Source organism: Panicum hallii, chromosome 9, assembly GCF_002211085.1.
Source record: "Panicum hallii strain FIL2 chromosome 9, PHallii_v3.1, whole genome shotgun sequence".
NCBI lineage: Eukaryota > Viridiplantae > Streptophyta > Magnoliopsida > Poales > Poaceae > Panicum > Panicum hallii.
Window position 1 is genome coordinate 8,852,876 of NC_038050.1, and position 12,165 is coordinate 8,865,040.

General features: G+C 50.3%; 2 protein-coding genes across 2 annotated transcripts; both read right to left on the bottom strand.

Annotated features, from left to right (window-relative positions):
* Positions 1-1,536, bottom strand: LOC112874266. Its single transcript, XM_025937495.1, has one exon. The coding sequence runs from the start codon at positions 1,338-1,340 to the stop codon at positions 132-134; it is 1,209 nt and encodes a 402-aa protein (XP_025793280.1). The 5' UTR covers positions 1,341-1,536; the 3' UTR covers positions 1-131.
* Positions 1,537-8,430: 6,894 nt separating this feature from the next.
* On the bottom strand, positions 8,431-12,165 carry LOC112874264 (tubulin beta-3 chain). The gene is made up of 3 exons (XM_025937494.1): positions 11,685-12,165; positions 9,551-9,820; positions 8,431-9,450 (listed from the first exon to the last, which is right to left on the bottom strand). Exons 1-3 carry the CDS (start codon positions 12,076-12,078, stop codon positions 8,777-8,779), a joined length of 1,338 nt encoding a protein of 445 aa, XP_025793279.1. The 5' UTR covers positions 12,079-12,165; the 3' UTR covers positions 8,431-8,776.

The window sequence follows — 12,165 nt, forward strand, 5'->3', positions numbered from 1 at the left end:
TTTAGCAATGAGTTAAGTTAATGTTGCTCCGACCCAATCAGCAGGGGGATGCAAACACAAACAGCAATAACTGAACTGAACCAACACGTATCTTTTCTCCTCTTTTGCTGCTCACTAATTTACAACAGTTACTACAACATGGGGACCTCGGATCGCCTCCCCGGCGGGCAACCGCCACCGCAGGGCGATCCCTGAACCGAGCTAAGGAAGGCGTAGCAGAGCACCGTGAGCGCCACGGCAGGGAGCTTCCCGGCCACCAGGCCGGCGAGGGCGACGGCGACCAGGACCAGAGCTGCAGGGAACCGGTTTCCTGCTTTGCCCTGCTCCTGCTCTTCCTCCTCCGCGACGAGGGCCACCGGCGCGGCGACTATCTCTATGCCCCCCTGGCTGTGGCGAGACCCCCTCAGAGAATCCGGCTCTTTGGCCACGGCGGCATCCGTTTGATTGGTCGTGCCACGGCGGGAATCAGAGGGATCCGCCGCCGTGGCATTGCTGCCGCGCACCGTGGCGTCCGCTTGGTCGCCGTCGCTGCGGAAAGAGCCTAGGGAATCCGCCTCCTTACCCTTCCGGCCCTTGTGCAATTTTTTGGCGCTGGCGATCAGCTTCTTCCAGGAACGCTTCTTCGTCTTCGCCTTTGGGCTGGTTGAATCGTCGAGGGCGCCGCTGTCTTCTTCCACGGCGAGGATGGAGACCTCGCTTCCCCTGTCGGTGTCCGAGCAGCTCGGCCGGGACGGCTCCGTCTCCGCGTCCACCTCCCGGATCGGCGAGACGCGCCCCCGGCCGTCCAAAAAGTGCAGCCTCTCCGTCGCCGCCGGCCGCGGCAGCCGGGGGCGCAAGGAAGACCTCACGGACTCGAGCAGGAAGAGCGAGAAGGAGGCCAAGGTGACGGCCGCAACCACCTTCTTGCTCCAGATCACGAGGAGCGCGAGGGACACCACGCCGCTGAACGCGAGGAAGCCCAGGCCGAGGCCAAAGCCGCCGCCTTTGCCGCCACGCGCGCGCCGGGCCGGCGGAAGGTCGGGCCTCGGTCGATCCGACGGCGAGACGGCGACGGCGGCCGCCGGGGGTGGCGGAGGCGGAGAGGCAGGCGGCGGGGATGTCGCGAGCGAAGGGGAAACGGAAGGGGGCGGTGAAGGCGAAGCGGCGGCGCCGCGCTTCCCGCGCTTGGAGGACGGGGAAGAAGGCTGCTTCTTGAGGCGGCCATGGTTCTTGACGACGAGGTCGGCGAGGGAGGTGGGGAAGCCGGTCTGGACGGGGAGGGGCCCGGCGCGGGAGGGGCGGAGCGCGGCGAGGAGGCGGCCGAGGCGGCCGGACGGGCGTTCCTTCGGCGGGCTGGGCATCGGCGGCCGCGCCCCTCGCCGGCGAGCATAGGAGGACGCCGGCGCGCGGGCCGGGGCGGGGCCGGGGGGCGATTGGGAGGGGGTTCCTGGCTTTCTGGTTGGGTTTGGTGCTCGTGCTCGCTCTGGGTTGGTGACTTGGGTGGCCGAGTTCTTCTGCGCTTCTGGGGTGTCGGGAGACCGAGGGAGAATAGGAGGGGGCGCGAGTGGGTTTTGTTTTCGTTCAAACTTTCCTTTTCGTGTCTCTTTTGGATGGAGGACAGGTATTGTGATTGTCTAAATTTGAAATGGGTGAAAGGGAAGCGTGTTTGCGATGCTTTTTGCAGGGAGCGGTTGAGGATGAGGATGGCGGTTTTCAAGAAAAAAATGGAACATGTGTATGTTACTTTTTTTTGAGGATTCATATGTATGTTATTTAAAAGCATTATACATGTCTTGCATAAAAATACTACGAGGTCTACAATAAACCCCATTTAAATCAATCAAACCTGAATGCTATCAACTTTTTATGAATTTTTTATCCCACACAGGTAGATTCACAACCAAACAAAAACCAAGATGATTGCAACTGGCATAGTTGTCGAGATCTCTTTCCAAAGATCGTTACCATTTATGATGGGAGGCAATGAAAAATGGCACCAATGACCTTCTAAATTAGACCCTCCAAATAATAAATGCAGGCTGCCTCTAAAAATCTTCAAATTTGCTTTAACTCCATCAATAGTCTTTAATTCTAACTTATAATAGAGAGTCCCTAGATAAACCCTAGGAATGAAGGGTGGAGCATCTTTTAATCCTCTAAACTTGAGATGCAGAGTTGTTTATAGGGTTTGCTGGAGTTACTCATTTCAACAATGGATGACACATCTTATTTCTCTATGTCATTGTATAGGGTAGCAATGCTTTTATATTTTCTATATTAGAAAAAAATCCAATATGTTGAATGGCGTGAAACATTTCAAAGTACATCCATTTGGCAGCAATGGTGTTCTTGAATCTTGACTACAACAATATAGATCTTTATCAAATGTTGCATCACAATTAGCGAATAAATTGGAGTTTACTAACTAGCTACATGCTATCTAAGTCCTCAATATCAATCCATCATAGTCATCGTCATTTGGGCGATGATGACATGCTTTCCTTTTCCTGATTACAAGACCAGAAATAGGGAAGCAATCATAATTCATGCAAACCTCGTGCCATCAGGTCTATCACCTTAGCTAGCTTTTTCCATACGTTACCTTCATACGAACGGTTTGTTACTATAAGAAGTTTTCATATGGATTCGGATAAGGATGGTGGTGGACCTCAAAATTACATCTTACATCAAAATTTAAATATTTGTAATGGCCATTTGTTTTCCATATTGTGAATTTCTTCTGGTCCATGGGTTTTAGATGGTCAACGCAACCATGCATAACCTATGCATATTTTTGACCATGATCCTACTACAAATAAAGAACAGAGGTCCAAACCATCCCACATCCTAGGCTCTGCTAGATACCAAACAGAAAAAAAAAATAAAGGTGTGGTTCACTAAATTCCACCTCTACTAGTATCTTTGTGAAATGTTCCATGCAGGAGTCTTCTCAAAGAAAAGGTCAATACATTTTCTTTCTAGGGTTGTCACATGCTTACACGTGAAACTATCTGTGACTGTCACATTTTTTTTTAACCGGGGTTCGGTTCCGGTGCTTTCTGAAAGACGATTGGTGGACATATATGCACTATGCTTCATCATCTTGTAAAATAATAATGTGCATTTCGTTATAACAAGGATTCATGGAGTACGTTAATGAATAACAAGAACTACTCTTATATTATGATTATCACGGGATCTTGGTATCAACGAGTGGTTTATGGTCACACTCACACGATGATATTATTGTTGCGTTGCTTGCGTGATTCATCAACACGACGGGCCAAGAGGAAAATTAGTTTTCTGCGTCAAACAAGAAATGGGAGCATGAGCGAGCCAGCTGATCACTATTCAGCAGTTTGACATTTATAAGTGCATGCATCAAAATTGTTGGCAATTAAGACGGAAGTTTACTAAACTAGCTGGTAGAAGTGCAAGTAGCTGCTAGCTCCTACCAGCAACTTGTGTACTCAATCTGAACCCGCCAGAGGTCTCTTGCTATTTGGGCACTGATGATGCATGCGTGCTTCCTTTTCTTAACTGATACCAGACAAACCACGTAGCGAAGCATTCGCAAATCATGCAAACCTCGTGGCACAGGTCAGGTCTGTCACCTTGCCTCTTTCCAACGCGCGCGTCAACCTGTATTGTATCACTAGGAGCTTCGTATACATGCATGAACAATGTTTCCCGTCTCTTTCAGGCAGCAGGTAAGGCCGAGGCCGCTCACATAATTTGCAGCATGGATACCAACATCCGTGGTTTCCATAAGATCACTGCGGACTCAGCAGTATGTACAGCAATGCATGATTGCCGGTGGACTCAGTCCGTACATGATGCAAATACAAATTTCTAGAGATCATGAACTTCTTTGGGTCCATGGTTTTGTTGAGAATTATACTGGTCAAGTAAACCACGGGCGACGACAGCCGCTGCACACGTGTTTGACCTCGGAGACGCGGCGCAAAGATAAACAATGCAAGCGCATACTCCTTCCGAATCCCAAATGTGAGTGCTAGGTTTTTGCCTTCTCAAGTTTGATCATTTTACCAATTTTCTTACTCCCCTGCTAAGATTAGTAAATGCTACAACTCTCACGGTTTAATGGGTCATCTTTATGATATACTAATATAGATAAAATGCACCAAAGACTACTTTTTTTAATCCTTATGTACAGTCTAATTAATGTTTCCACAGTCTAAACGACTTACATTTTGAAAATAGGAAGTACTAGTAACACACAATCTTCTTTTAATTTCCGTGGCCTTAAATTCATCCTCGAGTGAGCATGTATCTGTTACAGAAAAAGTAGGGTAAATAAATCCATCGATAAATCAGTGGAAATCCATTAGTTTTCCCAGGTTCTCTTTCTTCTTATCAAAAGATTGAGCCAAATATTTTGTGCCGGGGACTTCAATTTACAGATAGCCCCTTGAGAAACCATGGAGGTAAGAGGTCAACCCAATTTTTTAAACGGGGGGCATGTTGAGTTGTGTTCCAAATTCAGTTGCACAAAAAAGGCCGACTCGTGACGAAGCGGAGTGGAGGCACAAGTGGCCCATGTGGTTCGACCTAGTGTCGCCTGACGGGGGTGCGGGGGCCACGGTACATATTATATACCCGATTAGGGTTTCTCCTCAACTATGATGTTCTTGTAAGCCGCCGCACAGCGCTGTAACCCGACTCTTGATATATTGAAGTTCTTGATGGCTGGTGCCCGTAGTTTTTTCCTTCCACATTGATTGAGTTTTCCACGTTAAATCTCGTATCCCCTTTCAGTTGATTCTGTTTACTTTGATCGTTTATTCGTCGTCGTTTATAACAGGGCAGCCACATGCTCGCACGTGAAAGCCGGACGATATCTTGCGGGCTTCTCGTGCTTTCTGAAAGAGGAAGACGACGGCCGGTTGACAAATGACGTGCATGCAAGTACCTGCAATCTGCCCCTCGATCCTCTTAAAATAATGTGGGTTCTGCCAGAGAACCAGTATCCATGCTACCAGGAGTTCGTATTACGATTCTTATTATCTCTGGAACGAGTGGCCGCGCGTAGCCAGACGATTCTGCCGCGACGCTAGCTAGCTAGCTGCAGGTCCCTGACCCTGTGTGATCCGTCGAGGCACGATGGAGTCCACTTCTCCTATGATCTCCCTCCCTTATTTTTTTCCAGGCCGTCTCCGTCCCGCCGGTCTCGTGACGTAACATCGTGCGCGACTTCAACGACCCTGGCGAGCCGGGCTTTTCTTTTCTTTCTTTTTGAGAAACCCTGGCGACCCGGGCTTGGTACAGTGCACAGGACCTACAGGGCCATGCCGTGCGGCGTACGAGCAGGGGCGGGGGCAGGAGCGCGCGCCGCCGGGCCGGGCAGGACCGCATGCTACTTCTGACTTCTCCGCGGAGGTAGGGGATTCCGAGTCACGCGCTCGGCCGGCGACTCCGGTGCTGATGCCGCCGGGGTGCGGGCGCAGCCTTGTACTAGCTCGCCAGGTTATCAGTCGGTCAGCAACTCAGCATCATCCAGCGCGAGGAAATTCCAGGCTCCTCAGGAAATTCGGCTACCACTCGGCCTCGGTCAGCGGTGGAGAACGTAACCTAACCAGGTCCAGCCGTCCAGGTGCAGTCGAAACGATGGGGTACGGTCGATGACCGCGAAGTGGCCGGCCGATGTCTGAACGGACGCAGAGCAGTACCGTATCAGTTATACAGAGAAAGAGACCCGGATGAGTACAGATGAGGGCGAGGGCAGGTTCTAATCTGTGCAAAATTTTGAGTACAGATGAGGATGTAAGGCTGGCAAACTTTGGTCGTGGCTACCAAACCTACAGTTTTTCGTATGAAAATCGTGCAAGCCTATGGTTGAAGTCTTCTTTTGAAAATCCGAGGATTCTTTTTGGAAATTTGTGCACATCGTCGCTTTTAACAGTTTTCAGTTGTTTGTTATTTGCAGGCATTCCAGGTGTCCAGGACGGAAGCATGGGCGAGATGGAACCTGCTGCCTGGCCTGCCCCTGTTCATCATCATAGCAGAAAAAAATGTAACCACGAATCTCCGAACCTCCTCAACATGCCGACTCTAGTTGTCTCTATCATGCTACTTAAATACAAGGAAAAACCTAGCTAATTTTCACACTCTTGAGAGTCCCCAACAATGGTGTCCAGGCCACTCATTCAGATTTCAGGCCATGCCTTTGTGCATGGTCTAACCTACTCTGCATGCTAAACACATCATGCGTATCACTGTCGGTTTGTCAAGTCACCGAGCCCTTTGCACTTGCACCGCTGCGCATCATTGTCCGCGAGACAGAGACGCGTACAACGAGCAGAGCTCGGACCAGTTTATCTCCAGGAGGAACAACTTTGGAGGGGAGCATAGAGCAAAGCAAAACTCGAACGTACCAAATCTGCCTCTTTTCTCTGTTGCTTTCTGTCACATCTAAAAGCCTACCTTTAGTTCCCCCTTTTGAGTGCATATAAAATCAAGTCACTTGTATATTTCACAAATTTTCACTTCATAAAGTTCATTAATTACAAATATCTTAAAAATCAAAGAGCAGAAGAGTTTTTTTTTATAGCAAGAGCAGAAGAGTTGTATACCGGTCGTATTTGAGTTACGCTGCCTATTCTGCTAGCCATGTGAATATTCGGCACCCTTTTGTCTCATCTTCTTTTGCTGTCTTCTTCCCTTTGTTCTGGCCTTGTCACTAAAAATCTCAGCAAAAAGGCTCCTGCTGTTGTCAAAGGGAAGATCCCAGGCCCAGCAGAAAGTTGTGACGAGGGCTGCAGCTGAGCACCTGGCCGCTGCTGCGTTCGAATCCCTCAGGAATGCATCGCACTTGAGGTACGGCGAGGAACCATTTGCCGACGGTGACGACGCCTTGGAAATAAAAGCAGATGCGAGTTCCTGAACCCAGCTTGATTGGACGCCGGAAAATCGCAGCAGCGGCTAGACTGCTGCTACATGTCGGTGTCACCCGGCCCCGCGTTTTAGTTTCAACGAGCTCTGAAGATGTCCACGTTTCAGATTCAGAGGAACCCCTGCGAAAACGGTGACGACGGATCCGTTGCCGGGGAATATAATGTTTGTTTCGGAGTCCCCAGTGTGTTGCGGCGACTTTTTGGGGGTTCCCTTGTGCTGCTCGTAAGCTTTGCCTTTTCACTTGAGAAGTTCCAAGGCTGCCGCCGGCCATGGCGTTGCAGATCAAATGACAGCTGAAGCCTGCTGTCATTCATTTTGTTCCAATTTGTAATCTCCTGCAGTTTTTCTTCCTCTCATCGCTATGCATTGTAAAATTGCTGAACTCCTGGTATTCCCAAAAGAAACTTCAGAAGTTGAGTTTGGCATTCCTGATCCACGCTGCAAGAATTAAGAAAGGAGGAAGGTGAGGATATATCTGCTGACGGATTTGGAGAAGGGAGAGGATGTGGTCAGAGTTCAGTATGCATGCCGCAACACTGCCGTGGAAAAAAGAAAAGACTGTAGCAGATGACCTGCGTCCAGGTCTTGGGCACCGGAAGGGATCGGAAGAAAAGGTCTGCGCGACGTGCTGATTAGTATTTCGGGTTCGAGAAGATTCTTCTCGGTCGAGAGATAAGACCACCCCATAAAAAAAGGCAGCAAAATGATGGTCTCGTCGCTGAAGGACGTCACGGGCTCACGGCTTGGCTTGGGCAGATCTCACTGAAGAAAGTTGCATTGGCATTCTCAAATGAATAAGCCCGGTGCCTGGAGCACTACGACCCAACCCTGCCGTCCTTTTGTTTGTGCCGCGACAGAGACATCTGAACGAGCAAGCAAGAGGCGGCGACGCAGGGCCTGGTTTTTTAGGCAGGCGGACGCAGACAAGCACGAGCGGCCTCTTTCGATCCTGAACCCCTGCATGCCTTGGCCACCAGAAGTGCAGCGTAGGGCAGCCTGCCAGTTCTTTCGGTGACACACGTTCAACTCCGGCGGCGAGCGAGCGATGTATCGGTCCCTGCTTCTTGACGTTGGATCTGCACTAGCTGAGTGGAAAAACTTTAACGAATGGGCCATGGGTACCTTGGCCCGGTCACGTGAACTGATCAACTGAAACGTGTCTCTGCTTGTTGGCCTTGTCCACACAGTTCTTGCGCTAGTGCCTCGTGGAGTGTTCGTTGTTCGTTCCTAGTGGAATGACCTGAACAAAAAGAGAACGACGGTCGACGAGCAGGTGCAGACCTTGGAGACAGGCCTAGCCCGAGGTTGGGCTGCATCTTCCTCGGCTGGGCCCTCCACCGCCTCCTGATGAAGAGCTTCCTTCTTCTATGGGCTCTTGATCCTAGGCCCAGGGCTCAATCCACCACTTATGGAGTGGTACAAGCCCTAGCATAAACAAGCATCGGTATCAGGATGACACGGCACATTGAGGAATTTTGGCACCTCAAGCGAAAGCGATAAATCAGACATCTACTACACAGGTGCAACAGGGCGACAGAGGAAACACAGCAGGTTTTCAATAAAAATGGATATTCCTAACATTTGCACAGGAGAGAGTAATCCCCAACACACATGAATAAACAAATTTAAACTCCTGAACAAAGATGGCCATAAAAAAGTTGACAACAACACAAACCAGCACTAGCACTCACACAATCATAGGTACACACACACACAAGCTAGAAGCAGCAACAAGTGCAGACACGGCAGTACACGCATATACGTACAATACTTTAGCCTTTGGGTAGTAGGGATGTATATATTGAGAGCGCCTCTCGATTGGCATAGCGTAGGTGCGAAGCTGAAGAGACCTTCGTGCAAACGATGGGTCGACGTCCGGTCCTCAGGCGTGGTCCTCTTCGCCGTCGACCTCCTCGTCGTCGTACTCCTCGGCGGTGGCGTCCTGGTACTGCTGGTACTCGGCGACGAGGTCGTTCATGTTGCTCTCGGCCTCGGTGAACTCCATCTCGTCCATGCCCTCGCTGGTGTACCAGTGCAGGAAGGCCTTGCGCCGGAACATGGCCGTGAACTGCTCGCTCACGCGCCGGAACATCTCCTGGATGGAGGTGGAGTTGCCGACGAAGGTGGACGCCATGGACAGGCCCACGGGCGGGATGTCGCACACGCTCGACTTGACGTTGTTGGGGATCCACTCCACGAAGTAGGACGAGTTCTTGTTCTGCACGTTGATCATCTGCTCGTCCACCTCCTTGGTGCTCATCTTGCCCCGGAACATGGCCGACGCCGTCAGGTACCGACCGTGCCGCGGGTCCGCCGCGCACATCATGTTCTTGGCGTCCCACATCTGCTGCGTCAGCTCCGGCACCGTCAGCGCGCGGTACTGCTGCGACCCGCGCGACGTCAGGGGCGCGAACCCCACCATGAAGAAGTGCAGCCGCGGGAACGGGATCAGGTTCACGGCCAGCTTCCGGAGGTCCGAGTTCAGCTGGCCGGGGAACCGAAGGCAGCACGTCACGCCGCTCATCGTCGCCGAGATCAGGTGGTTCAGGTCACCAACTGCATGCGCGTTCGTTATTAGGATTATTAAATCATCCATTAGCTGCAGATTAAAGCATTGCAGCAACTAACATGCATGGAAGAGAAGATGCATGCTTACACGAGGGGTTGGTGAGCTTGAGGGTGCGGAAGCAGATGTCGTAGAGCGCCTCGTTGTCGAGGACCATGCACTCGTCGGCGTTCTCCACGAGCTGGTGCACGGACAGGGTCGCGTTGTAGGGCTCCACCACGGTGTCGGACACCTTGGGCGACGGGAACACGGAGAAGGTGAGCATCATGCGGTCGGGGTACTCCTCGCGGATCTTGGAGATGAGCAGGGTGCCCATGCCGGAACCCGTGCCTCCGCCCAGAGAGTGGCATACTTGGAACCCTGTCAGCAACACGGGCAATGTCGGTGGCAGTCAGTTTCAGTTTGACAGAAAATGATCAGAGATTCAGAGTTTTGCTTTATAGTTCAGTCCTGTAAAAGCTCAGGCCGTCAAAATAGCCAGACAACTGTAGCCTTAATCTCAACACATACACCATTTCATGTTATTCATTGCAAGTTGCTAGCATCTTATTAGGTTTTTTATGCTTCATTTATTAGGTGTATGTACATTTCACCTCATGTAAGTCCAAATGCAATCATGCAAGTATACACACTAAGCAAGTAAGCAACACATGAGTAATCGACCCAACCACCAGCCACTTGGTACAGCCTGTCTCACTGTCTCATTCGTCGCAACCACCACCGACACTATTACAGTAGTAGCAGATCCAGATACTTCCTTTTTTTATTTTGGTAGGTCGTACCACATTGTCATTAATCAGAGCATGATTTGTATCATAAGTGGTGCGTTATTGTGATAATCTCAAATACTTTCGCCATCCCAGGAAGATGTTGACAGGTGATATAACGTTTCTTCAATACTGAAAACTGGTATTGACCGACAAAACCAGGTGTTGGGCACCTCAAAGGTCTGAAAATCTTCTCTGAACAACAAAAAATACAATTTTACAAGTAGCAATGATTTTTTCAGTAAAATTAGCTTTCACAAATGAGGTGACATTTGGTCAGTTAAATCTCGCATTAGTCATAGCCTGGTAGGACAACAAATGCTTGACAATAAGTTCTGCTTGGCTGTGATGATGTTCGTCTGTACCCAATGAAAGATTATTAAACTGAAAGCACTTGGCCCCACGGCCAATAGCAACGTTGCAGGACAGCTTGATGAGAAAAAACTGGGGAACAGATGAGACATAGCCTAATCTAGCTTACTTTCAGAACTGCGCCAATGCATGTCTGAAGTCATAACCTCATGATTTCTTTTGGTTAGGAATTAGCTACATCCACACACGCACATGAACGTAACTTCCAACAGATTAATCAAAGGTCCAGGAATGAAAGAATTCATCTATATTATGCAGTATTGTGTATCACCCTAATGGTCACATCTGTTATGTTGTGTAGCATCTAATATTAATCAATTTGCGAGTACTATTCTGTGACTCTGTCTAGCAAAGTTTCAGTCACGTAATTGAACTGAAAACAAGCATCCAAGATGAATTCAGACAAGTACTGATCCATTTTGATCCCAATCATCTGAATGGACATTAGACAATGCGGCGACCTGTGAGGCAATGGGAGTATCATTCGAATAGTACCAGTACAGTACAAGGGCAACACAATAGCTGTGAAAAATTCTTGGCCTTTCAGTTCATCCTGCTAGTAAATGAGGTGAAGCTTAGATTTCAAGGGAAAATATCAATTCCCTGCTTTGGCAGTGAATTAAACTCTATATTTATATAATGTCCTCCAACCTATTTTCGTCCAGACTTTAATTCGCTAAATCGACAGCATTGATACCTGTCGAGGCCTGGCCGTCAACGCTGCCAAGTTGGCATAGCTGTGTTTAATGCAACCGAATTCCCCTGTAGGGTGTTAATGTTGTGGTATTCCCGTCCTCGCAAAAACATAAAAATCAAACCACGGTCCAACAGTTGCCTACGTCCCTCTTTGGCTACTGGGCAGGGCGATTGCGGCAGATTTACAATTAACGTGACAAATTTCAAAAGTTTAGTGCCAAATTTGAACCAAATTGGTGGTCTTCTGCCTGATCCGATCTACGCACGAAACAGGGAACGATCACGGCCGAATCCATGTATGGAAACGGAAGTACGGAACACGGGATCGGCGAGGGGATCGAACAGCGCGAAATAATTGATTGATGGGTAGCGAAGATGTGTGTCCGCACCTTGGAGGCAGTCGCAGTTCTCGGCCTCCTTGCGCACGACGTCGAGGACGGCGTCGATGAGCTCGGCGCCCTCGGTGTAGTGGCCCTTGGCCCAGTTGTTGCCGGCGCCGGACTGGCCGTAGACGAAGTTGTCGGGACGGAAGATGCCGCCGAAGGGGCCGGCGCGGATGGACTCCATGGTGCCGGGCTCCAGGTCCATGAGCACGGCGCGGGGCACGTAGCGGCCGCCCCCGGCCTCGTTGTAGTAGACGTTGATCCGCTCGAGCTGCTGCGCGGAGGCCCCCGAGTAGCGGCCCGTGGCGTCGACGCCGTGCTCCCCGCATATCACCTCCCAGAACTTGGCGCCGATCTGGTTGCCGCACTGGCCGCCCTGGATGTGCAGGATCTCCCTCATCTTGGCGGTCGTCTGTGTTCCTGGACGATGGTGGTGGGTTGGTTTGTGGAGGGAGGCGAGGCGAGGAAGGGAAGGGAGGCTGAGGGA

Bases quoted from the DNA above. Each gene is read 5' to 3' on its own strand.
- LOC112874266 (XM_025937495.1), bottom strand. From the start codon at position 1,340: ATGCCCAGCCCGCCGAAGGAACGCCCGTCCGGCCGCCTCGGCCGCCTC.
- LOC112874264 (XM_025937494.1), bottom strand. From the start codon at position 12,078: ATGAGGGAGATCCTGCACATCCAGGGCGGCCAGTGCGGCAACCAGATC. The intron at 9,821-11,684 runs GTGCGGACACAC...TGTTGCTGACAG, and splicing joins GAACTGCGACTGCCTCCAAG to GGTTCCAAGTATGCCACTCT. The intron at 9,451-9,550 runs GTAAGCATGCAT...ACGCGCATGCAG, and splicing joins CAAGCTCACCAACCCCTCGT to TTGGTGACCTGAACCACCTG.